We start from the raw sequence: 24248 nt of genomic DNA on the forward strand, positions 1-24248 counted from the left end.
CTGGATGAAAATATGGAAGAACGGTAAGCACAGTATCATTTTCTCAGGTTTAGAAATGCCCCAGGGGAAGGCATACTAGCTAATAAATACTGCTTAACCATTTAAACCCAGGCTTAGCATTTATTCCAATTCTCACCTAAACACATAAGTCCTTCAGATGGAAACTACTTTTTCACACAAATTGCCTTCTCTCCTATAAGTTGCTGTCTGGGTTGGAGATTATGTATAGTAGGGAGCAAAGGAGATGCTACTGGGAAAATAGCGACTCTGATGCAAGGTCTGGCTTAACGTGGAAGAAGAAAATGTTTAGCAAAGATTTGTTGAGAAATTTATGCTCCGGGCATTATACTAAGCATGGAGATTACATGTTAGTGAGGAAAATAGAGATGTAAACCCGTCAGCACAATCAGAGCGCTAAGTTCGATGAGACCAGATGCCCAGGGAGGGCTTAGGAGGGGCATCTGCCAAGGGAGGGCAGGACAAACCTCCGACTGCAGTCTGGGCAGAGCAGTGAGAACCAGCTCTAACACAGTGTTCCGGGTGCCCAATGTCTTCTGTCACTCTCTGGGGGCTAAGGCATGGGTTCTTTGACTTCTTCTCATGCAAGGGACTTGTTTTCCTGTGTGATTTAGCCAGAATGGGGGCTGGTGGAGGTGGGGGGAGGGTTTTTGTACCGGTCATTCTAATATTGTGGCATTTTCAACGTGGATTACTATAAATAGGGGAAACATAGTGATAAGTGCACGGTTTCCAGATTCAGGCTGTCTCAGTTTAAATCCTGGCTTTGCCACTTATAGGCTTTGTGACTGAAAGCAAGTCACACCATCTCTGACTCCTATTACTAATCTGAAAAATGGGGCAAATACTTGTCTCTACTTCTTAAGGGTGCTGTAAAGATTAAATGAAAATAATACATACAAGCCCTTAGTGTCTGACACACAAAAGCCTTTCTAGTTTATATTATAAGGGTTGTGTGAAATTTTTGGATAAATCACAGTTATTTTTATGTATCCTTTCTCTACAAAGGAATTGTGAGTTTATAGTGCCATCTTAAGGATAAAGCAAACATATGATTTTGTCATTTTATCATCTTTTTTTAAAATTATTACTCGCAATACAAGGCTCATTTTAACCAGCACCTGGGCAATGCCCACTTTGCCCTTCCTATTCCAGCCATTGTTAATGGTTCTTCTTTGCTGCTTACCTGTATTCATGCCCCTTGCAAGATTTATCATGCTAAAGCTAAATTCCTGCTTTTACGTCCATCTCCTCAAGAATGGTTGCATATTCAATTATGTACCTACTCTGCCTAGCATACTCAACAAATATTGCTGAACTAAATAAACAAATTCTCAATAAAGGCATTTAGTTTAGTACAAATATGTGTGTGGATTCCAAAAATCACGAAGGATATAAAGATTCTCTTTGGTCCATCAAAATTTCATGGTCTGGAAATCCACACACTAAAAATTTAACTTAAAAATATGTCACTGGCCACTTGGGGCACCTGGTAAAAACAAATATAAAGCTTCTTTGGAAGGCCATGCATTCAACCCAGGCTGTACAAGTTTCCCATGTATAAAACTGCATGGAAGGACTCACAATCCAAAAGCACAAAACGTTTAGTGAAACAGTCCACTAGAAGCACAAGTCAGCTGCCAACAAACAGCATAATTAGATACCCAAGACTTATGGCCCCCATCCAGCTGTGCCATCACTCTAACATCTCTGACCCTCTTGTCTCCCTCTTATAAGGACCTTTGTGATTATATTGGGCCTACCTGGATGGTCCATGATGATCACCCCATTTCAAGACCTTTAATTTAATCACATCTGAAAATTCCCTTTTGCCACGGAAGGTAATATATTCACAAATTCCAGAGATTAGGCTGTGGGCATTTGGGGGGAGCCATTATTCTGCCTACCACAATTTTCTTTTGCTATTAGGTCAGCTCTCTTTAAAAGGCCAATTTTGGTTTTTCCTTTTCAACTCCTCTATCTGCTTTATTTTCTTATCTGGCAGGCTAAGACATCCAATATAGTGCTAAATAGAAGCAGTGATAGTATCATCCTTGACTTGTTCCAGAACCTGAGAACATTTCTAAACATTTCATCATTAAATATGAGTTTGCTGAAGGTTTCTGGTGTTGCCTTTTATTGGTTAAATGAAGTTTTCTTCTACTCATAGTTTCCTAGAAATTTTAACCATGAATGTGTGTTGAAAATATTTTTTTTCCAGCTTCAATCTTTCTCCTGAAATCTTTCAATATGAAGAATCATATTAATTGATTTGATTTGCTAATATTTAATCACCCTTGAATTCTTGTAATAAACCCAATTAAGTAATGACATTTACTTTTTTGAACATTGCTACATATGTGCAAATATGTTCATGAGAAAGAATGACAGAAAATTTTCTTTAATTTCCTTAGAAATTAGGGCATTTAGACAAGGTTAGACTCATAAGATGAGCTGAATGAAAAATCTTCCTTTTTTTTCTATTCTCTGAAAGAGTGGGTAGGATTAGAGCAGTGGCTCTCAACTGAGGGCAATTTTATCCCTTACAGGACATTTGCCAATGTCTGGAGACATTTTTGGTTATCAAAACTGGGGAGATGTTACTGGCATCTAGTGGGTAGAGGCCGAGGATGCTGCTGACCATCCTGCAATGCACAGGACAGCTGCCTCCTCTCCCGCCAGCAAAGAATTGTACCCAGAATGTCAATGGTCAGTGGTGCTGAGGCTGTGGTTTATTTTCTCATTCTGAAGAAATAATCACTCTCCTCATTTTGTATGTGTAATTTGGTATTTTTTCAGAGAGGGCTTCAAAATTTATATAAGCTTCAGGCCCCATAGAACCTGGACCTGGTGGGAGAAAGAGAGGGCACCATATAGAGGTGGTGTGTGTGTGTGTGTGTGTGTGTGTGTGTGTGTGTGTGTGTGTGTGACAGAGAGAGAGAGAGATCATTGAGTCAAAGCCAATGCTAGAGAGAGGGGGAAAAAGAGAGAAATTTTGTTTAGACATAATTTTCAAATAATCACAGTGACTAAGAAATTGGCCACAAGCAACAATTCCAAGAAACTGAAGGAAAATAATTAGTGTGGTATATGGTCTAGCAATTCTAATTTTTGGTATCTATCCTAGAGAAATGCTAGTACACATACATAAAGACATGTCTGAGGATGTTCCCTGAAGCAATGTTTGTAAAACTGAAAAACTGGAAGCAATCTACATTTCAAATCAGTAGAGTAATGGATGAAGTGTGATATATTCATACAAAAACTCTACAGCAGTTAAAAGGGAGCCAGATTTATATCTGTCAACATGGATATCACAGGAATATATTTTTTAAAATAAAAAAGCCGTTGCATAACTATTCTTACCATATTTTTATGTTAATACATTTACATATGTATGCATGTACTACGTTGTGTGTTTATATAATACATTTTCATAATGCACTCACACTCAAAATATTATTACATATTTTCTGTAGATAAAATGCACGTAAATATTGAAATGGCCTTAAAAGGCATTACATTACACACTGAACAAGTGTATAAGAGTAGTTAACTCTGAGGGATAAGGAGTACAGCAACATGATTGAAGAAAAAAATGTCAAGTGTATACTAATTTTATCTGTATTGTTCTAATTTTTAAGAGAAGAATGTGTTCAAATGTTTCATATGTAATGTTTTTAAATAGATTAAAAAAAGATAATGAAATCATGCCAAATTGTTCAGGGTTAATTTCTTTTTTTCCTTCCAGTTTTATTGAGATATAATTGCCATACAGCACTGTATAAGTTTAAGGTGTATAGCATAATGATCTGACTTACATACATCATGAAATGATGACCACAGAAAGTGTAGTGAACACCCATCATCTCATATAAATACAAAATATAAAAGAAAGAAAAAAAATTTTTTTCCTTGTGATGAGAACTCGACTCACTCTTAAAAACTTTCATATGTAACACACGGCAGTGTTAATTATATTTATCATGTTGTACATTACATCCCTACTACTTATTTATCTTATAACCAGAAGTTTGTATCTTTTGATCACCTTCATCCAATTCCCCCTCTCCCCACTCCCTGCCTCTGGTAACCACAAATTTGAATATTTTCTCTATGAGTTTATTGTTTTTGAAATATAATTGAAGTTAAAACTAACAAGTTATGGGAGAGTTCAGCACCCCAGCTTGTGGACATATTGGGATGAAATGTCACTCTCGGTTCCTGATACCAAAGGACTCACTTATTTTATAATTTATGAAGCTGATTTCAACAGATTTAGCACCATGCTGACAATTACCAACTTTCTTTCCTTTAGGAAGTAACAGGGTGTTAGGGGAAATGTTTGCTCTCCCCCCAGAGGCTTCCAACCCAGCCTGCGCAAGGAGGACCATCAACTTGAAGTTGAGCGTAAATTCCTCCTGGAGTGGTTTAATATTGTTTTCCCAATTTATATCCTCCAAAGAAATGAAGGCCCGTTTAGCTCTAGGCTTTCTATCATGACACATCACAAAGAACACCTGAAACCTAATATTAATTCCTAATTATTTTTTTAATCTTTCAGTTGGTTTTTGTATCCAATAAATGGAAATTTGAGAAAGAGACAAATCTGTTGAGACATTGATCCAGAATATAAAAATGAGTTATGAAAGAGTGCTTAGAGCAGCAGCTGGTATATGGTAAATGCTGTTAGTATTAGCAATTACTACTAATATGATAGCTATTATTACAACCAATTCTAATACTAATATTGCTACACCAAGAAGAAGCAGATATTTTGATTGTTTTCAACTTTTGTATGATGTTAGAAACAAATTTTTAAAAATTAAGAACTGTAGATATAAGGTATTCTTACCACTAGCAGAACTTGTTTTATGGGGTTTCAGTTCCCTGTGGGAAGGGTGTTCATTCTCTTCAGAAACCCTCATCCCTGCCTAGATCTTCCCCATCAGTTCCTTAACTAGGTTGATGAGAAAGTGTGTATATATGTGTGTGCGTATGTGCTGGGAGCGGGGAGAGGGGGGAGGGTTGTTCCTGGGAGCCAAGGACTTAGGTTTTAGCATCTGATTTCTTCCCTCCCTTTCAAGCCAGGATGGTTCACTTTTCTACTTTATGAATTTACCAAAAGCAAAAGAAATATTCCCTCTCACTTGGTATATAAACCAGAGGAGAGTATTCCTGTTAACCTGTGAGGGTTCTTGTTAGAACTGGAAGAGAAAACTGTCTCAGTCAGAGATGGCCTCAGCGGTGTCCCATTCCAGGCATTGTGCCCCCACCTTCTTGCTATTGTGGCATCATTATCCAAAGCTTGGAGTGAAGCCAAGAAAGAGAACATAGAATATGATATTCTACTGGTGAGGTGAAATATATTTATAATCCTTGACCCTACCCCTGTCTGCCAGGTTTTTGTTTGTGTCAGTTTTAAAGTTTCTGCAGAATTGGAAGGCCATCACTTAAAATGGCCCCTGGTCACTTATTCCTCGGTCAATAAAAAGTTAAATACAGTTGCCTTGCCACGTCTATTACCTAGCAAGGATGGCACGATGAATTGAGCTGACGACTGGACTTTAAATCATGGATGTGTAGGATTAACCGTTTTGGCTCACTCATTCATTCATTAGCATCAGATTCTGGTTAATTGATATTCTATTTCCAAAGACCTCCTTCTGCCTCTTTAACACAACCCCTTTCAAGACAGTTTTCACCAGTGGAATTAAAGAAACCAGACGTGGCTGGTTAATAAATAAATGTGTATACCTTTGTGGGTGTATGAAATTGTTAATATTAGGAAGCACTGAGCTAGTATAACCTGCCAGTGTCTCTCTGGTTCATGCTAACTTCCAGTCATAGAGTCCAACAAAAGAGGATTATTTAAATCTGTTTGATGGAATACTATATACTACCCTATACTATATAGTTACCTAAAACTGTGTTACAGAAAAATATTTAATGGCATAGAAAGATAATAAGTGAGAAAAAGGGGGTTAAATAACAGTATATATAATTTGTGCAGTATAATCCTTTTTTTTTTTTAACAAAAGGGCCATAACATACATATACAAGGAAAAAAGATATCAAAACATACACCAAAATCTTAACAATGATTAGTCTGGGTAAAGGAATTATGAGTAATTTTCCCCTTTGTGTATGTTTTTCTCTGTGTTCCCAAATTTCGGCATTTAACACAAATTGTGTTTGCGAAACCCAGTAACATTTTCCTTTTCAAAGGATGATGGTAGAGTATGACTGGCTGACTGTCTAGACAAGAACTCATAGTGTGTGTGCATTCATGGGGTCATCACAAGTTCAGGGGCTCTTTCCCAACTTTCAAGTTTATGAGCACAATTTGAGTAGTTCACTAAAGAACTAATGATGATATAAAATGATTAGATATGTTCCTTGCTCTCAACTCTCATTACGCCTACATTATTTTTCCATTAGGATAGGTTTCCCTAAATGTAATCATTTCTTCAAAGAATTTGACTCTTCTAAGGCTCTTGAAGCAGGGTACCAAGTCACTTTTCAAAAAATTTGTACTAGTAATGTAGCAAATGACAGGATAGTGCCCTCCTAAACACTATTTTTAAAATTATTTCCTGCCTTTTGAACAGTTATAAAGGTATTCTACTTTAATTTAATTTGTATTAAAATTTTCTAATAACAAGTTCACTTTTTTAAAAAAAACTTATTCTACTTTTCTTTGGTTACAACTTTTAGAGAGCACAGATTTCAGTTGTGTGAGAGGAAGAAGCAGGAGCCTGGGAAAGGAGCATTTGTCCAGGAGTCAGGAATCAGGGTTCTACTGCAATAGCTTTCTCAATGGCCTCCCCACTCCCATGCTTGACCCTGTCGAATCAGCAGAGTGCTCACTTAAAAACTTTAATCAGATCACGTCTCTCTCCTGCTTAAAACCATCCAATGGCTTCCCATTGCTTTTAAAATAAAATGCATGATGGGCAAGGCTCCCCTAAGCAACCTTGCTCACTTCACTGCAACCACGCTGCCTTCCCTTCGTTCCTCATTCCACTGTTTCCCACCTCAGAGTCTCTGTCCTTGCCTGGAATGCTCCTTTCTCATTTCCACACCTGGCTCGTGTTCCTTCAGGGTTTAGCTTAAATATCATTCCTCTGACAGGCCTTTCCTGACTCTCCATCACATTCATTCTGTTTTTTCTTCCTGGGACCTATCACCGCCTGAAATTATCCTGATCATATGTAGGTTATCTTGTTCTGTTCCTGTCTCACACACCAGAACGTAAGCTCTGAGACATGCAGCATTGACTGGATCCCTTAGTACCACAGCCCAGCCTCTCGTAGATTAGACATTATTAGTTGAGTGAGCGAAGACCTATGTAGACCTCAGGGAACCTCATCTTTAGTAAGGGAGTTAACTAGATGAATGTGAGTAGGTTTAAGTGGAAGCACCCGCTCAATGACGCCAGCGGGGATTTCTAGAAACCTCGGGCGAGGAAGTCTTAATAGAGAATTAGGGAGCGAGGGGGTGAAGAGTCAATGAGGAGAACCTTTGCGGTGTAGTCGTTCCATCTGTTGGAGAGCGCAGGAGACCCTAGCGCGATGTTTTAGGTGAGAAGCAAGCATAGAGCCATTTGAAAAAGTCTTTTTTTTCTTTTGTGGTTTTTTTTTTTTTTTTTGGACACGGAGACCTGATTGAAAGCAAAGTAAGAAGACTCGCCGGACTCCAAACCGGCGAGTCCCGACGCACTCGGGACCCCGGCCCACCCAGGTACCACCGCAAACGCCGCCCTCCGTCCCCTCCCGGATCTGTTTCCTCGGAGCGCTGAAAAGTCTTTCAAAATACTAAATGCAACTGACATCTTTTTCTGAGTTAAAAACAAACAAAACCTCTGAAAATACAGAGCAGAAAATCCCGTATCCGCTTTCCGCGAGTTCCCAAACCCCGCCGCTCTGTTCTCGCCGGCTCAGGTTAGGCCCTGCACAGGGCGGTGGGAGGGGCGGGGTATGCCCGCTGACGCTACGGGCCTGGACTGCGCAGGCGCGGGGCGGGCTCGCGGGGGAGTCGCGCGCCGCTCACTTCGCGCGGGAGTGGGGCGCTGGAGCGTCGGAGCTGCGGGTCTGTGGGAACGGAAGCCACAGCCAGGAAGAGAGGCAGCCAGGATGGCGACTCCGAGCAGGAAAACGTCCGCCCCAAGTCCCCTGGCCCCCAAGAGAGCTTTCCCGAGAGATCCCTCGTCGGAAGTCCCGAACAAGAGAAAGAGTTCGGCCCCACCGGCGGCGCTGCCGCCACTGCCGCTGCAGTCGTCCGGGCCTTTCGTTGAAGGCTCTATCGTCCGCATCGCTATGGAGAACTTCCTGTGAGTGGCCGGAGGCCGTGCGGCGGCGGGGGAGGCGAGCGGGCCCGCACACTGGGGGCGCGGGCTGAGTGCGTGCGGGGCCGGGTGGGTGGATGTGTGCCTGGCTTGTGCGTCTGACAGTAAATTCTTGCCGGGATTGCCGTGAGGATATTTACTTGTGGGCCGTGGAGATCGACGTGTGTGTTGATGCGGTAGTCGTGTGTGTAGTGTGTTACGGTTTTTAAATTCTTAATGCCAACGTTGCTTGAAGGCGTCATATGGCGGGCCTTGGAAGTAGTAGGAATTAGATCTCCGCCCGCTGGGAGTCACGGCCTAGAAAGGTAGGACATAATCTGTAATTGAAAAAACTATGCGTTCTGGGAACTTAGAGGCTGCAACAGTTAAATCAAAGTGGCAATGATGCTGCGGCAGATACGTGAGGACTAGGCAGTTGCCAGGTGGACAAAGATGGTGAAGGTTGTTCTGGATGGAGGTTGAAATGTACAGGAACACTGAGCCTTACTTTCAGTTGTTGCGCCTCCCAACAGACCCTTGACTCCTTTAAATCTGGCTTTCTTCCCTGGTTCCTTTCTTACCCTTCAGACAACTAACCATAATACTCACTTTAGAATTGAGTAAACATGTTCTAACACAAATACCGTGTATCCGTTTAGCACCTTGGAGTTCGTTTGATCAAGGCCTGTTTTTTTTTTTCTTTTTTTTTAAGCTTTCACAGAGCGGTGTAGGGAAAACAGAATTGCAGTAACAATAGGAACATTTTTTTTCCCAAGCATCTATCATGTGCCAGGTATAGAAGTAGGTGCTTTATTTACACAGTGCCTTCATTCATTCCTCATAACAACTCTTTATATCACCTGCATTGATAAGCTTAGAGAGGTTAATTTGCCGACGTTTACACAGCTAATAAGTAGGTGAATTGCTGTTTGAATCCAAATCAGGAAAGATAAATATAATTAAATGAAGTACCTACCATAATAATATATATGCGTCATGATGCCGTGCGGGCACAAAGGATGCAATGATTAATTTCGTCCACAGTTGTGAGAAGGGCTTTGTACTGAGGGTTATGAAAGTCTTAAAAGAAGGGAAGAGCAAGGAACTGCCTGAAACAGTTTGCTATATTGGGGAGATTTCCAGTATTTTAGTATGGCTAGAACATAGGATGTGAGCTAGTATGTGGACAGAGTAGATACTGAAGATGTAGACAGATGTTGAGGGTCTGTGTTTCCTTTGCTGAGGAATTCCAACTTTATCCTGTAGGCAGCCAGGATGCATTTTAAGCAGGGCATGACGTATGATTTATATTACTTTGGAAGCAGAGTGAAGGATGATTTAGAAAGGGTGCAAGATTGTAGGCAAGAAGGCTTTTACAATATGAAGGCAGAGATGATTAGGGTTTGAACCTAGCAGTGGGAAGCAGGATCGGAAAGAAGAGATTTGACAGGATTTGGCTGTAGATTAATTGTGAGGCATGAGGGTAAGGGAGGAATGGAGCATTTTTCTCAAGTCTCTGCCTTGGCAAGTTGGTCATATATAGTGCTATGCAGAAGGAGCAATTTGGGGAGGATAATAATAAATGCCTTTTGGATCCTGTGAATTGAAGTTTCCTGTGGGGCATCTTAAAGATCTTTTATAGTCAGTAGTTTTAAGGGTTTGGAGCTTACAGGAAAATGTGAGAGGTGAGAGACTTGAGAATCATGCATATAGGTGATTGTTGAAATTGCAGAAATGGTTGAGATTGCCCAAAAGGGAATATAAATAGGAATAGAAGGCTGAGTACGGTGTCCTGGAGGAATGACAACATTTAAAGGCGAGCAGAAGAACTCACAGACTAAGAAAGAACTGTTCAGGAAAGTAAGAGGAGAACCGTGGGAGAGTATTATCAAAGAAGCCAAGGAAAAAGAGCGCTTCAAAAATATCATCTGCTACATTGAAGTCAGAGAACAGGACAGAAAAGAACCTGCTGCATTTAGCAGTTAGGAAATCTTTGACACTTTGAAGTAGTGGAAGCAGAAAACTTTGCAGTCATTGAAGAATGAATGAGTGTGAGGAAGTAAAGCTTGGATGTGAAGAGGAGAAAGAAAAGGTAGCTGGAAAGTGCAGAGCTAGGGGAGGTTTCGTTTATTTTTACAATGAGAGGACTTTGAGTTTTAGGAATGAAGTAGGAAGAGTAGGCTTAGAGAACCGAAATGGCCTGGAAGAGGGTAGTCAAAGGAAGGATTCCTGGTAGTTAACCAAGTCGAATGGGATCGAGAATGGGGGGAGAGATTTCTAGGCAGAAGGAATAGCATGTGCAAAGGCTTGGAGAAAGAAGGAAGCATAAGATAGTCAAGAAACTGAAAAATTCATTATAGTTAGAATATAGAGGTCTTATTAGAGAATAGGGGAAGGAGATAGAAAGTAGAAAACAATGAGCTAGAGCTAAGTTATGAAGGGTCCTATTTTTTCTTTTTCTTTTTTTTAAAAAAACTTTATGTATGTATGTATGTATGTATGAACGTATGGCTGGGTTTGGTCTTCGTTGCTGCGCGCGGGCTTTCTTTAGTTGTGGCGAGTGGGGGCTACTCTTCGTTGCAGTGCACGTGCTTCTCATTGTGGTGGCTTGTCTTTGTTATGGAGCACGGGCTCTAGGCGTGTGGGCTTCAGTAGTTGTGGCACATGGGCTCAGTACTTGTGGCTCGCGGGCTCTAGAGCACAGGCTCAGTAGTTGTGGCGCACGGGCTTTGTTGCTCTACGGCATGTGAGATCTTCCCGGACCAGGGCTCAAACCCATGTCCCCTGCATTGGCAGGTGGATTCTTAACCACTGCGCCACCAGGGAAGTCCTTCTTTTTCTTTAAAACAAGTTATTTCAGATTTGCTTGTCTACCAACATGATTTGGTGATTGATTGGATGATGGGCGGGTGGGTAGTGTGGATAGAGGTGAAGGAGATGGTAAGAATCAAAGATGATGCAAAACTAATGCCTAGGTTTCTGACTTGGGCAGTGAGATGAATGATGATATCCTTCACTAAGAGACTATAAGAGTGGTTTTAGATGGAAAAGATGGTGGGTTTAATTTTGAATGTGTTAAGTTTGAGGTGACTCTATCCAAATAGAGTTCTTGAGGTGGGAATTCCATCTATATAGGTCATCTGGACTGACTTTCAGCATACAGATGCTACCTGAGGCCATGGAGAATACATGAGGTACTAGGCAAAGTATGTAGACTGAGAAGAGGGTGGGCCTCTGACATTAGCTCTTTCAGGGCGAGCTCAGAGCAAAGGGAACTCACAAAAAGGGAATTCCCAGTAAACATATTTTAGAGTCAGAAAGGTTTTTTAAAATGCAGAGGCTTGGGCTTCCCTGGTGGCGCAGTGGTTGAGAGTCCGCCTGCCGATGCAGGGGACATGGGTTTGTGCCCCGGTCCGGGAAGATCCCACATGCTGCGGAGCAGCTGGGCCCGTGAGCCATGGCCGCTGAGCCTGTGCATCTGGAGCCTGTGCTCCACAGCGGGAGGGGCCGCAACAGTGGGAGGCCCGTGTACCAAAAAAAAAAAAAATGCAGAGGCTTTATTTTGTTTTGGGCAATTTTTCCTGTTTATAATATTTATGTGTATAGTATAGGCCAGAAGTTCTCATGCTTCTTCTTGTTGTATTTATTGTTTGCTTAAATACCAGTTGCATTACTATTTTAGTAAGACAGTCACACAGAGATTTCACATCAGGAAATTCCAGTATTAATAGAATGGGGCTTCATGTGTTGGGTTAAGAAGTTCCATGTCAGATACTTTTCCAGATGTCTGAAATTCCCAAACTAGTTTTATTTTAGCCGTTGTAAAGGATTGCTTTAAGACTCAGCTGTTACTAGAATAAAGCTTCTGAAAAGATAGATAGATAGGTGCTGTACAGAGATGTGGGGTTGGAAACCTGCCAGAAAATACCTCTCTTTACCACCTGTATTTATTTTATTACCACGTGGCATTTCAGAATTGTTAATTTGTTTGAGTGTTAAAGTTAAAGTGTGCTTGGTTAAATTATTTAAATACTTAGCAGGTAACAGGCTAAGGTTTTTTTTACTCTTGGGGAATTAGTTGGCAGCTAACTGAAACCCTGTGGGAACAGGACATTATTTATGGGTTCCAATTCAGAATATTCAAAGACAAGGTAGAAGGATATCTGAGTCAGAGTTCACTTCACATTTTGCCGTAGCTGTCCCGGAGTACTAATATGGATTAGATGCTACTGTTGCATGTAGAGTGCTGGACAGCATGCTGCCTTCTAGTATGAGGGAATGTTACAAAAGTGCTTGGTGATGATGCACTCTTGTTTCCTCCCATAGGAATAAAATTTACTTGAATTTGTACTAAAAATAGATCCTTTGGTGAATGTCTGGCAGCATATTAAAGGAATTGGATGTTATTTTTTAAGTAATAATAAAAATTAAACTATTGGCTTGATATATCTTCAGTTTTCTAATTAGAATAGAAATAATTTGGTTGACTATGAGAAGTTGCTAGTAAGCATTTTAATTCAAGAGAAATATAAATGTAAAATCCACAGATTCAGGATGAGCCATGGCTTCACTTACATATAATTTGGTTAAAAATTATCTTATTTGTATAGTAGCTTTGATGTACTCTCTCGTATTGTAATTATTAAAGAGTAAATAATATGAAACTTTGCTTTATTCAGCAGACTTAATATTTGAAAAAAAGCACATGAAGTCTTATTTTCCCATGAATGTTCTTATTTTAGATACACATTATCACTTTTTCATTTCTCCCACTGACAGATTTTTTTCCCTCTAGTTTATTAACAACCTATAAATTAACCTGACATTAAATTTGTAAGGTTAGGTGGTTTTTAAAAGAATTTGAGGAAGCCTGCAGGTAATGATAAGGGTAAAGGAAGAAAAAGTGCTTTGGTAAGAAAATATTCTTCACTTCTTATCTCTGCTTAGTAATATCACCTCTTTATAATTTAGAACATATGATATCTGTGAAGTATCTCCTGGGCCCCACTTGAATATGATTATTGGAGCTAATGGAACAGGGAAGTCCAGCATCGTGTGTGCCATTTGCCTTGGATTAGCAGGCAAACCTGCTTTCATGGGACGGGCAGATAAGGTGAGTTAACATACGTACTTTTTAACAGAATTCAAAGCCATGAATTGCTTTTAGTAACAAATCAATTTCTATATCTCCATTCCTTGAGTATAGCAAATGTGTTGTGCTTGAATATAAATAATGAAGTTGGCAGGGACACTGTGGGGAGATTTCCATTTCCAGAAGTAGTGTGCACTATATACCTAGAGAATTCTCCAAGTATGTAACACCTGCAACCTTAGAAATAATGTAAAATATATCTTTTTAAATGTATTTCTGGGCTTGTGGAAAGGTGAAGTAAGTTTACAAAGGGCACAAACAAAGTAGTTTGGATCTAAAGATTTCTACAAGCTCTGGGGTTGTTTACCCAGGGGCATTTGCTTTACCTTGCACCCTAAAGCCTGGCTTTGAATTGGTTGCATAGGATTGGGGGTCCTGAAGGTGCAGAAGGGTTAGAAGATAAAACTAGAAGCCAAGCACTGCATGTAGCAGAAGAAAAAAAAAATCACAAAGTGGGACAGTGAGGTTACTTATCTCATTGTTAGCTCTGAATACAGTAGATAAAAAAAAGAAGATCTTCCAAACGAGTCTTATCACATACATTGTAATTTTAGTTTAAAGTGGTCCCAGTTAGTAACATCTCTCTTCAGGCAGAAGCAAATGCAAATCCTCTGAAGGAAAATATCCTCAATCCAGTCCTCAACATAAAGCTCTAAGAAATTCATGAATCCATACCTAAAAAAATCACAAAGCATAGGAGGAAATGAATCACCAAAAATGAGAGCTAACAAAAACAACAGACTATACAATCAGACCTGCAAAGCTTGTAGACACAGAATGTAAACTAGGAATACTTAATTTATTTAAGGAACTGAAAGAAGATTGCAAGTATAACAAAAGAATAAGTAACAAAAAAGATCAGGTAAATTTGAAAAATTTGATCAGGTAAATTTGAATCAAATAGAACATAAAAAAATAACAGTACATGGGAGGGAAACTTCATGGACAGGTAAAACAACAAAGCAGACATATTTGAGAATTTGTGAACCAAAATACTTGACAGTTTTTCTAAAAATGCAATATAGAGATAAAGTGAGAAAAAAGTGTGAAATAAAGATTGTGACCTGATAGTTAATGGACTAAGGAAGAGGCAATATTCAAGAAAGAATGACTAAGAATTTTCCAGAAATGTTGAAAAACTTGAATCCTCAGATTCAAGATACCTAATGTATCCCAGACAGGGTAAATGAAAGAAATACACAAATAGACACATTGTAGTAAATTCCAGAATACCAAACATAGTAGTAATATTGTCTCAGAATGGAAACAGAGGGGCAAAGAAAAGAACAGTTTGAGATGCTCATAAAGGAACTTTGAAAGTATATAATTTAGGAAGAAGGAAAATGATCCCAGAAGGAAGTCTGAGAGGTAAGAAGAAATGGTGAGCAAAAAAATGGTAAACATGTAGGGAAGTAAACTGTGTAAAATAATACTAATGTCTCATTTGTCAAGTTTTTAAATCAAAGAAGATAGTACTACATGTCCTTCCTGGACAACAGGAAGGAAGTGATCAGAGTTGAAGTATTCTTTGAATTTGTATTGTTGGGAGGAAGTTAAGATAATTGGTTAGCTTCAGAGTTTATTAAGCTAAATATGCATGTTAAAATTTCTAGGGTAAGCCAGTAAAAAAATTGAAATATATAATCTCCAAACAAGAAAGGTTAAAGTAGGAAGAGAGAAGTAGAGAAAAAATAACCACTGCCCAAACAACCCAGAAGGAGTCTCAAGAAAGGAGGAGGAAGAGAAAAGAAAGAGAAATATAGAAAAGGATATTATTAAAAAACATAAAAAAGATAGTGGAAATACATTCACAATAATAATAAATGCTCTACATTCTTGTTAAATGAGAAAGTCAGAGTACATAAATAAAACAAAGTTCCATTCTGTTTTGTTTACAATAAGCATATCTAAAATAAAGAACTACAGAGAAGTTGAAAGTAAAAGGATGAAAAAATACATACCAGGCAAATATTATACAAAAGAAAGTAGGTGTAGCTGAATTTATACCAGGCAAAATAGAATTTAAAGGAAAAAAGAACTTTTAGAGATAAAGATGGTCGTTAAATATTGAAGAAAGTTTCAGTTCAGCAAGAAGATAATTCAGCTCCCAACTTAAATTCACATTATCTAGTTCCAAAATATATAAGCACAATCACAGAGTTCTTAAAGACAAGTTAACAGCTCCAGAATTATAGTGGAAGAGCTAGTGGTAATCAGTAGATCCAATCAGATAAAAAATTAGTAAGAGTATAGAAGGTATGAACAACAGTTAGATTGAACTAATGGACATGTTGTAAACACTGCACTCAACAATTGGTAGAGCATACATTCTTTTTAAGCAGAAATGGAATATTTCTTAAAATTAACCATAAACTGAGCCATAAAGCAATATCAAAAAATATCAAAGAATTGCTACCACATAACTATGTTCTCTGACCACAGTGCTATTAAGATAGAAATAATAAAGAAGATAACTAAAATTTTCCCATTTGTTTAGAATGAAACATGTACTTCTATATTATCCACAGGTCAAAGAAGAAATTTTAATAGAAACTGAAAAGTAAGAGCAGAAATTAATAAAATAATAAACAATGATTCAGTAGGAACCACAAAACTAAAAATTGCTTTTCAAAAATACTATTTAAATCAGTAACTTCTGGGGGCAGGGAGAGAAAGGAAGAAAAAAATATAAGGAATGGCAAAAAGTAATAGTTAAGATATGTTAAATTGTGATCCAGAAAACCCCCAAATTTAAGTGGTTTAAATATACAAAAGATTAATTCTTGCTGCTTATCCAGTGTAGGCCCTTTGTGGTCACTTAGGTACTTTAGCCTTATAGAATCTTCATTTCAGTATATACAGTTTACCCTTGAAGAATGCAGGTTTGAACTGCACAGGTCCACTTATATGTGAATATTTTTCAATAGTAAATATATATGTTGCGCTCATATTTCATTGGACAAAGCATGTCGTGAAGCCATAACTTGGATCAGAGAGAAAGAGCAAGTGCAGTCGTTTGCTTGAAAGGAGAATCAGAATATTCACGAACTGCCCTGATGACTACCACGAGGGTGTTACAAGAATGCAGCAGAGGTTTGAAAGATTATATAAGAATATTATGAGAATCATTATGCCACTCAAGTTTAAATTTTTAAAAAGTTGTAACTATAAATGTTTCTACAACTACTTAAATTATCAAAACTGACTAAGTAGAAAAGATAAATTAGCTGGTAAATTTTTTCTCATAGAGAAAGACAAAGACAATTGTGGATTAGTCCTAATAGCAGTAAGTTTCTATTTTACACAGAGAATGTGACCCTAGGTACCCAAATCAATCAAGGATAGAATGAAAAAATTACAAGCCTGTCTCACTCATGAATCTAGAAGCAAAAATCACACACAAAAAAGAAACTGTAGCATTTTGAATTTAATAGTACATAACACATCATGACCAAATTGAATTTATTCAAGGAGTGAGAGATGTATTATGTTAATTTTTTCCTAAGAATCAACCACATTTTAAAGGAGAAGAACTCTATGGTCATCTTAATAGATAGAGAAAAAGCATTCAGTTAAATTCCACAGTAAAGTATGATTAAAAGCTCTTAGCAAACTAGGAATAGAAGGGACCTTTATTAATTTCACAAAAGATATCTATGAAAATGTACAGCAAGTTCAGGAGCAAGTCAAGGTTGCCTACTACCATTACTATTGAACATTGTACTGGCAGTTCTAGGTAGAACAGAAAAGATACATGTTGGAAAGAAAGAAAACTGTCATTCACAGATTATGTGAGTGTCTGCATAAAAACCACAAAGAAACTCCAGATAAGCCTCCTGATGGATCAATATGCAAATTTATCAGGATTACTAGATATAAGATTGTATAACCCAGACACTGACTCTGTAGGCACCTTGATCTTGGACTTCCTAACCTTCAGATTTGTGAGAAATAAATGTTAAAGCCACCCAGCCTGTGGTATTTTTTTTATAGAAGCCCAGACTAAGGCAAGGACCTTTTTACATTCTTTAACTTACTGAGGACTCCAAAACCTTTTGTTTCTGTGAGTTATATCTATTGATTAGAATTAATAATAAACTTAGGGTTTCCCTGGTGGCGCAGTGGTTGAGAGTCCGCCTGCCGATGCAGGGGACACAGGTTCGTGCCCCGGTCTGGGAAGATCCCACATGCCGTGGAGCGGCTGGGCCCGTGAGCCATGGCCACTGAGCCTGTGCGTCCGGAGCCTGTGCTCTGCAACGGGAGAGGCCACGGCAGTGAGAGGCCCGTGTACCGCAAGAACAAAAACAAAAACAATAATAAACTTAAAAATAATTATCAGATTAGAAATAAAAACTGAGACCCTGCCAAAAAAAGTTGTATAACAAAAATCAATTGCATTTCTATATACTAACAAAGACCAGAAAATGCAATTAAAAATGGACATTACAGCCACAAAAGTACAAGTTTCATAGCAGTAAATTAATAAAAGACATGTAAAACCTATATGCAGAAATTACAATTTTTATTTAAAAACATTGAAGTTTAGAGAGATGCACTGTATTAATGGACAAGAAGATCTAATATAAAAATGTCATTCCAGTCAAAATCCCTATATTGTCTATATAAATTACAAGCTGACTCTAAATTTTAGGTGGAAGAATAAAGGGCCAGAAATAGCTAAGATACTTCTAAAGAAATAGGACAAAATGGAAAAACTTGCCTATCAGATATCAAGACAATACAAAATTACAGTAAATTAAGACATTGTGGTATTGGTGTAGGATAGACTAGTGTGATGTGACAGAATAAAGAGCCCAGATACAAAGCCATGATTAGTAAAAACTTGATTTATGACAGAACTGACACTGTGGATGAGTGGGGAAGAGATGAATAAATACTACTGAGACAGTTGCTTATTGGTATAGGAAAAAATGAAATTGAGTCCTTTCTTCACACTACAACAAAAATCAGTTCCAGGTATATTAAAGATCTAAATGTGATTGAACAGAAAGTTTCTGGAAAAGATTGGTAGTCGAAGAAAATATCCTTGTGACTTCAGATTAAAGAAGAATTTCTTAAATAAAAATATAGACTGCAAAGGAAAGGTTGATAAATTCAACTACAGTAAAATTAAGGAACTTTTGTTCATCAAAAGACACCTTGTAGAGAAAAGACTAGTTACAAATGAGAGAAGGTATATATATAGCACATATAACAAGATTGGTATCCAGACTACATAATCAAAATAATGGCAACTGAGAAGATAAATGAGCAAAAGATATGCTCAGATGTCTCACAGAAGAGGCACCCCAAACAGCCAGTAAATACATGAAAATATGCTCAGCTTCATTAATTATCAGAGAAACGAATTAACCCTGGCATGGTGCATCCATTAGACCCACAAAAATTCTTGTGGTGCCATGTGGCTTATAAGGATATAAAGCAGTGGGAACTCTGATACATTCTTGGTGGGAATATGAATTTGTACAACCCCCTTGGAAAATATGGCATTACCTAGTAAATCTGTAAATGCCTATATCCAGTCCCTCAAAAATTCTACTTCTAGGTACCTTAGTAAGCTTGTGTCCATTTATACTAGGTGAAATTATGGAAATATTTATAGAAACATTGTTTGCAATAAAATTTAGTATAGTCAAATAAAATTGAATATTATATGACAGTAAAAGCAAACTTTGGCTCATTGGTTAAATCTCAAAAACAGAATTTTAAGGAAAAATGCCATCACAGAAAAATACATGTAATGTGAATTTGTTTCTGGAATGGTCAAATATATATATAATATATATTTAATATTTGGAGATTTATACAGTAAAAATAAAAGCAAAAGAATTATCAGCAAATCAATTTAGAGATTACATCTGTCGAGAGAGAAGGACATAGCTGGCGTGAATTAAGGAATGTCAGATACACTGGTAGTGATCAGTTCCTTAAATAGGTAGATACATGGTTGTTTTGTTATTTCTTAAACAGTGCATAAAGTTCATATTTACTGTGTGGTATGTATTTCACATAAAAACATGTTTTAAAAAGAAAGTCTAGGGGCTTCCCTGGTGGCATGGTAGTTAAGAATCCGCCTGCCAATGCAAGGGACATGGGTTCGAGCCCTGGTCCGGGAAGATCCCACATGCCGCGGAGCAACTAAGCCCGTGCGCCACAACTACTGAGCTTACATGCCACAACTACTGAAGCCCGTGCGCCTAGAGCCCAGCTCCACAACGAGAGAAGCCACCGCAATGAGAAGCCCACACACCGCAACAAAGAGTAGCCCCTGCTCACCGCAACTAGAGAAAGCCCATGCGCAGCAACAAAGACCCAAAGCAACCAAAAATAAATAAAATAATTTTTTTAAAAAAGTCTAAAAGTTGAGTTGTTACTTCACTGTAAAATATTTTTAAAACTTGAAGTGATTCATTTTTCTAAAACTGTTGTAAATATTACGATATTATCAAAATGATATTACAGGTTTCTTAGCCAGGCTTAAAATTTAATGTAGGTTACAAGATTGAGTTTTACACCCCTTATGATTATAAATAACGTATTCAAAATATGATTTTTTTAATGCTCTGTGGGAGGCATTTATGAGGTAGAAAAGATACTGCTTTATTAATGATTGGCTTTGTAACCTTAGTCATTTGTCTGGAACTCAGTTTTTCTTTATTTCAAAGAACGGGTTGGGGTAGATAATTTCCAAGGACCCACTCAGATTTTTATAAATATTGATACGTAGTTTTGTCTGTTTTGTGGCCGCACTGCCCACTGCTCGGCTTGTGGGATTTTAGTTCCCTGACCAGGGATCGAACCCCGGCTGTTGGCAGTGAAAGCACGGAGTCCTAACCACTGGACCGCCAGGGAATTCCTGATATGTAATTTTCAGAAATCATTTATTGAATCCTTATCTCTGTGTAATGGTCTGCTGGATTGTGCTCCAAGGGCTGTATGGTCAGAATGGATTGGGCTGTAACAATGTTCACCAATCTTCCTATTTATTTGTGTCATAAAGAAGACACATCTCTCCTCACCCTTGAGTGGTAGGCTTTTTAAAGGAAGCTGTGGAGTGCAGTGCAGTGTTTCTTAGATGACAGATTGCAGACCTTGTGTTTAGGGGATGTCCAAGTTCTTAGCAAAAATACCTTTTTAATGTTGTATTTCTATTTAAATGCTAACATAAAAATTTAGTACAAGCATGTTCTGTACCACCTGTACAGATACTTTATAATAAAAACTTCCTCCTGATCTTTTCTTCCATTTGGTACGAAGTATTTTAATTGTTGCAAGCTAATGAGTAGATGACCCACTCCTGCAAAAATGCCACTGTTTTCCCTATCTATGAAGAAACTGAAACAAGAGGCTAAGTAACCTGGTTAAGGTCAAACAGCTTATATATGGCAGACTTGAGATTTGAACTAGACACGGTAAAGCCTGTACTCTTGATCATTAAGCTGTACTTTCTTGTTACAGGAACAGGCTTTTTCATATTTCTGGGTTTCACTTTCATAATCTATAAAATGGATATAACATATAGCTCATAACTTTGCTCATGAGTATTAAATGAGAAAATTGTATATAAAGTGCTTAGCACAGAAACATTTAGTAATGCTTAATAAATGTTAACTGTTGTGGTTATAATTGTCATCATCACTATTAAAAAGACAATTGTTTGCAAGGTGCAGTTTTTGCCTTTTTTTAAGTATTACTTACTTACAGCCTAATTTAAGATCCAATCTGATTTTTTTAGGCCCAGGGTCTTTTTTCATACTTATGCTCAAATATATAGAAACTAGCTTAAATATGTCTATTATACTATATAAATTGTACTTACTTAAATTGTATTTACTACGTTTATTGCTCTTTTTTTTAAGTGCTGGGTGGTAGGTGTATCCTAATTAATAACAGGATGAGTACTTTTAGAGTGATTGTTAATAATATTTAATCTGTGCAACTCCATAGAAGTACCCAGGGTCTGGAGCTGGGCTACCTGGGCTCAGATCCTTGCTCTGCACTACTTACTGGCTCTGTCATGAACTTTGTAAGAGGCTATTAGGCACATAGAAGGTTCAATAAATGGTAACTTAGATGATGACTATCTGTGAGTGGAACCAATGGAGGAGTCTAAATCTGGGAAGGGTGCAATTAGAAGGTGATGGGAATGAATGTACAGAGTAGTTATTGAAAGAATCTGACAAATAATGATGACTTTGCTAAATCGCTCATTGTTAACCTGGGAATGTCATCACACAGCTCACTTTGTCTTTCTTATATCTTAGGTTGGCTTTTTTGTGAAGAGAGGATGTTCCAAAGGCATGGTTGAAATTGAATTGTAAGTGTTAAAAGTGCTAAAACCACATTTTCCTACATAATTTCTTAGTTTATGTTCATGCTTTCCTGATGACTTTAGTCAAGAGTAATAATACAGTATTGTGGCATAGATACTGGAAATAATATTTAAGGGATACTTTATCTAGAGAGGTAAGGTGTTTTTTGTTTTGTTTTTGGTTTTTTTTAATGCATCTTTTTTTAAAAAATATTTATTTATTATTTACTTGGGTTGTGCCGGGTCTTAGTTGCAGCAGGCGGGTTCCTTAGTTGTGGCATTTGGACTCTTAGTTGCGGCGTGCATGTGGGATCTAGTTCCCCGACCGGTGGTTGAATCCTCGCCCCCTGCATTGGGAGCATAGAGTCTTAGCCACTGCGTCACCAGGGAAGTCCCTTAATGCATCTTTTAAAACCTGAATTGTAAGAACTTTCTTCTGGAAAAATTCTTAAGGAAATTAGAAATTTATGGGAGATAATGAAATAGAAATATACCACTATTAAATATTCATTAAGAAGTTGCAGTATTTTTTACAAACTTAAGCTTTCTTTTTTCTGATTTTGAAAGCAAAATATTTGCTTGTTTAAAAAAATGCAAACAATGTAGGAGTGTAAAAAGATGAAAGCCTTCTTGCCATAATTCCACTTCCAGAAACGACCACTGTTAGTAGTTTGGTGAACTTCATGTATGGCAGATACTTGGCATTTATGTCACCATTTTCCATTCCCTCCCTCATGGTAGAAATCGATAATTCATTATGGTGTTCTTTTCCCTTAAACCTAGATGTTCTGAGTTTACCACTCTTGGCAGCCATTTCTGATGGATGAGAGTTACTCTTCAAGATGAAACCAGTTGACCATCCTTGGTGCAGATACTTTGTCTTTTATATATGAACATGTACATCCTTTAGGTGATTTTTAGAGTGTTGTTTTTTGGAGTGTTTATAGAAAGTTATTGAATTTTCTTAGCTGAAATAGCTCTTAAAGATTATCTAATACTTTATTTTATAGGAAATGAGGAAGTGATCTTTATTCAAAAATTGTTGAAAATTTTAGAATTTATGTAGAGATGAGAAATAGGCACACATGGAAGAAAACAGTTAAAGAGGTTATGCTCAACTTATTAAAATATAATGGTGGTATTTTACTGAAGGATACAAAACCAAGACCTGAATAAATGGAGAAGCATATTATGTTCTAAAAATATAAATTTGTAGTCACCATTAACATGTCAGTCCTTTCCAAGCTAATGTATAAATCTGATATAATTCCAATAAGAGTCTCAACAGGTAAATTTATAAGTTGATTATAAAGTTCATCGGGAAGAATAAACCCAAGAGGTCTTGAAAAGTAGAATCATGAATAAGACATTTATGTAACAGATGTTAAAGTGTAAAATAAGCCTTTTCTTAAAATTTAATTTTTCTTTTATATTGGAGTATAGTTGATTTACAGTGTTGTGTTAGTTTCACGTATATAGCTAAGTCATTGTTATACATATACATATATCCATTTTTTTTCAGATTCTTTTCCCATATAGGTTATTACAGAATATTGAGTAGAGTTCCCTGTGCTATAGAGTAGGTCCCTGTTGATTATCTGTTTTATATATAGTAGTGTATATATGTTAATCCCAAACTCCTAATTTATCTCTTTCCAAGTCCCCCCCCACCCCACAATCCCAAGTCTGCTTTCGAAATCTGAGTCTGTTTCTGTTTTGCAAATAAGTTCATTTGTATCATTTTTTTTAGATTCCACATGAAAGTGATATATGATATTTGTCTTTCTCTGTCTGACTTACTTCACTTAGTATGATTATCTCTAGGTGCATCCATGTTGCTGCAAATGGTATTATTTTATTCTTTTTTATGGCTGAGTAATGTTCCATTGCATATATGTACCACATCTTCTTTATCCATTTCTCTGTCAATGGACATTTAGGTTGCTTCCATGTCTTGGCTGTTGTAAATAGTGCTGCAGTGAACATTGGGGTGCATGTATCTTTTCAAATATGCATGTGTGGTTTTCTCTGGATATATGCCCAAGAGTGGGATGTATGGTAATTGTTGGAACATATGGTAATTCTATTTTTAGTTTCTTAAGGAACCTCCGTACTGTTCTCCATAGTGGTTGTACCAATTTACATTCCCACCAACAGTGTAGGAGGGTTCCCTATTCTCCACACCCTCTCCAGCATTTATTGTTTGTAGACTTTTTGATGACGGCCATTCTGACCCATGTGAAGTGATAGATACCTCATTGTAGTTTTGATTTGCATTTCTCTAATAATTAGTGATGTTGGGCTCTTTTCATATGCTTTTTGACTATCTGTATGTCTTCTTTGGAGAAATGTGTATTTGGACCTTCTGCCCATATTTTGATTGGGTTGGTTGTTTTTTTGATGTAGAACTGCATGAGCTG

General features: G+C 37.6%; 1 protein-coding gene across 5 annotated transcripts in view; it reads left to right on the top strand.

The window, feature by feature from the left end:
* Positions 1-8064: 8064 nt before the first annotated feature.
* The window catches only part of SMC5 (structural maintenance of chromosomes 5), a 112640-nt gene continuing 96456 nt past the window's right edge, over positions 8065-24248 (top strand). For 2 of the 5 annotated variants that reach the window (XM_004276409.3, XM_033440195.2), the window contains exons 1-3: positions 8065-8350; positions 13316-13457; positions 21782-21834. In XM_004276409.3, coding sequence (XP_004276457.1) covers positions 8154-8350; positions 13316-13457; positions 21782-21834 — 392 coding nt within the window. In that variant the 5' untranslated portion in view covers positions 8065-8153. Of the gene's footprint in view, positions 8351-13315; positions 13458-21781; positions 21835-22611; positions 22739-24248 lie in introns of those variants that run through there. The other 3 variants (XM_033440197.2, XM_049710926.1, XM_033440198.2) reach the window with 3 other exon arrangements.

The sequence above is a fragment of the Orcinus orca genome, chromosome 6 (genome assembly GCF_937001465.1).
Source record: "Orcinus orca chromosome 6, mOrcOrc1.1, whole genome shotgun sequence".
Taxonomy (NCBI): Eukaryota; Metazoa; Chordata; class Mammalia; order Artiodactyla; family Delphinidae; genus Orcinus; species Orcinus orca.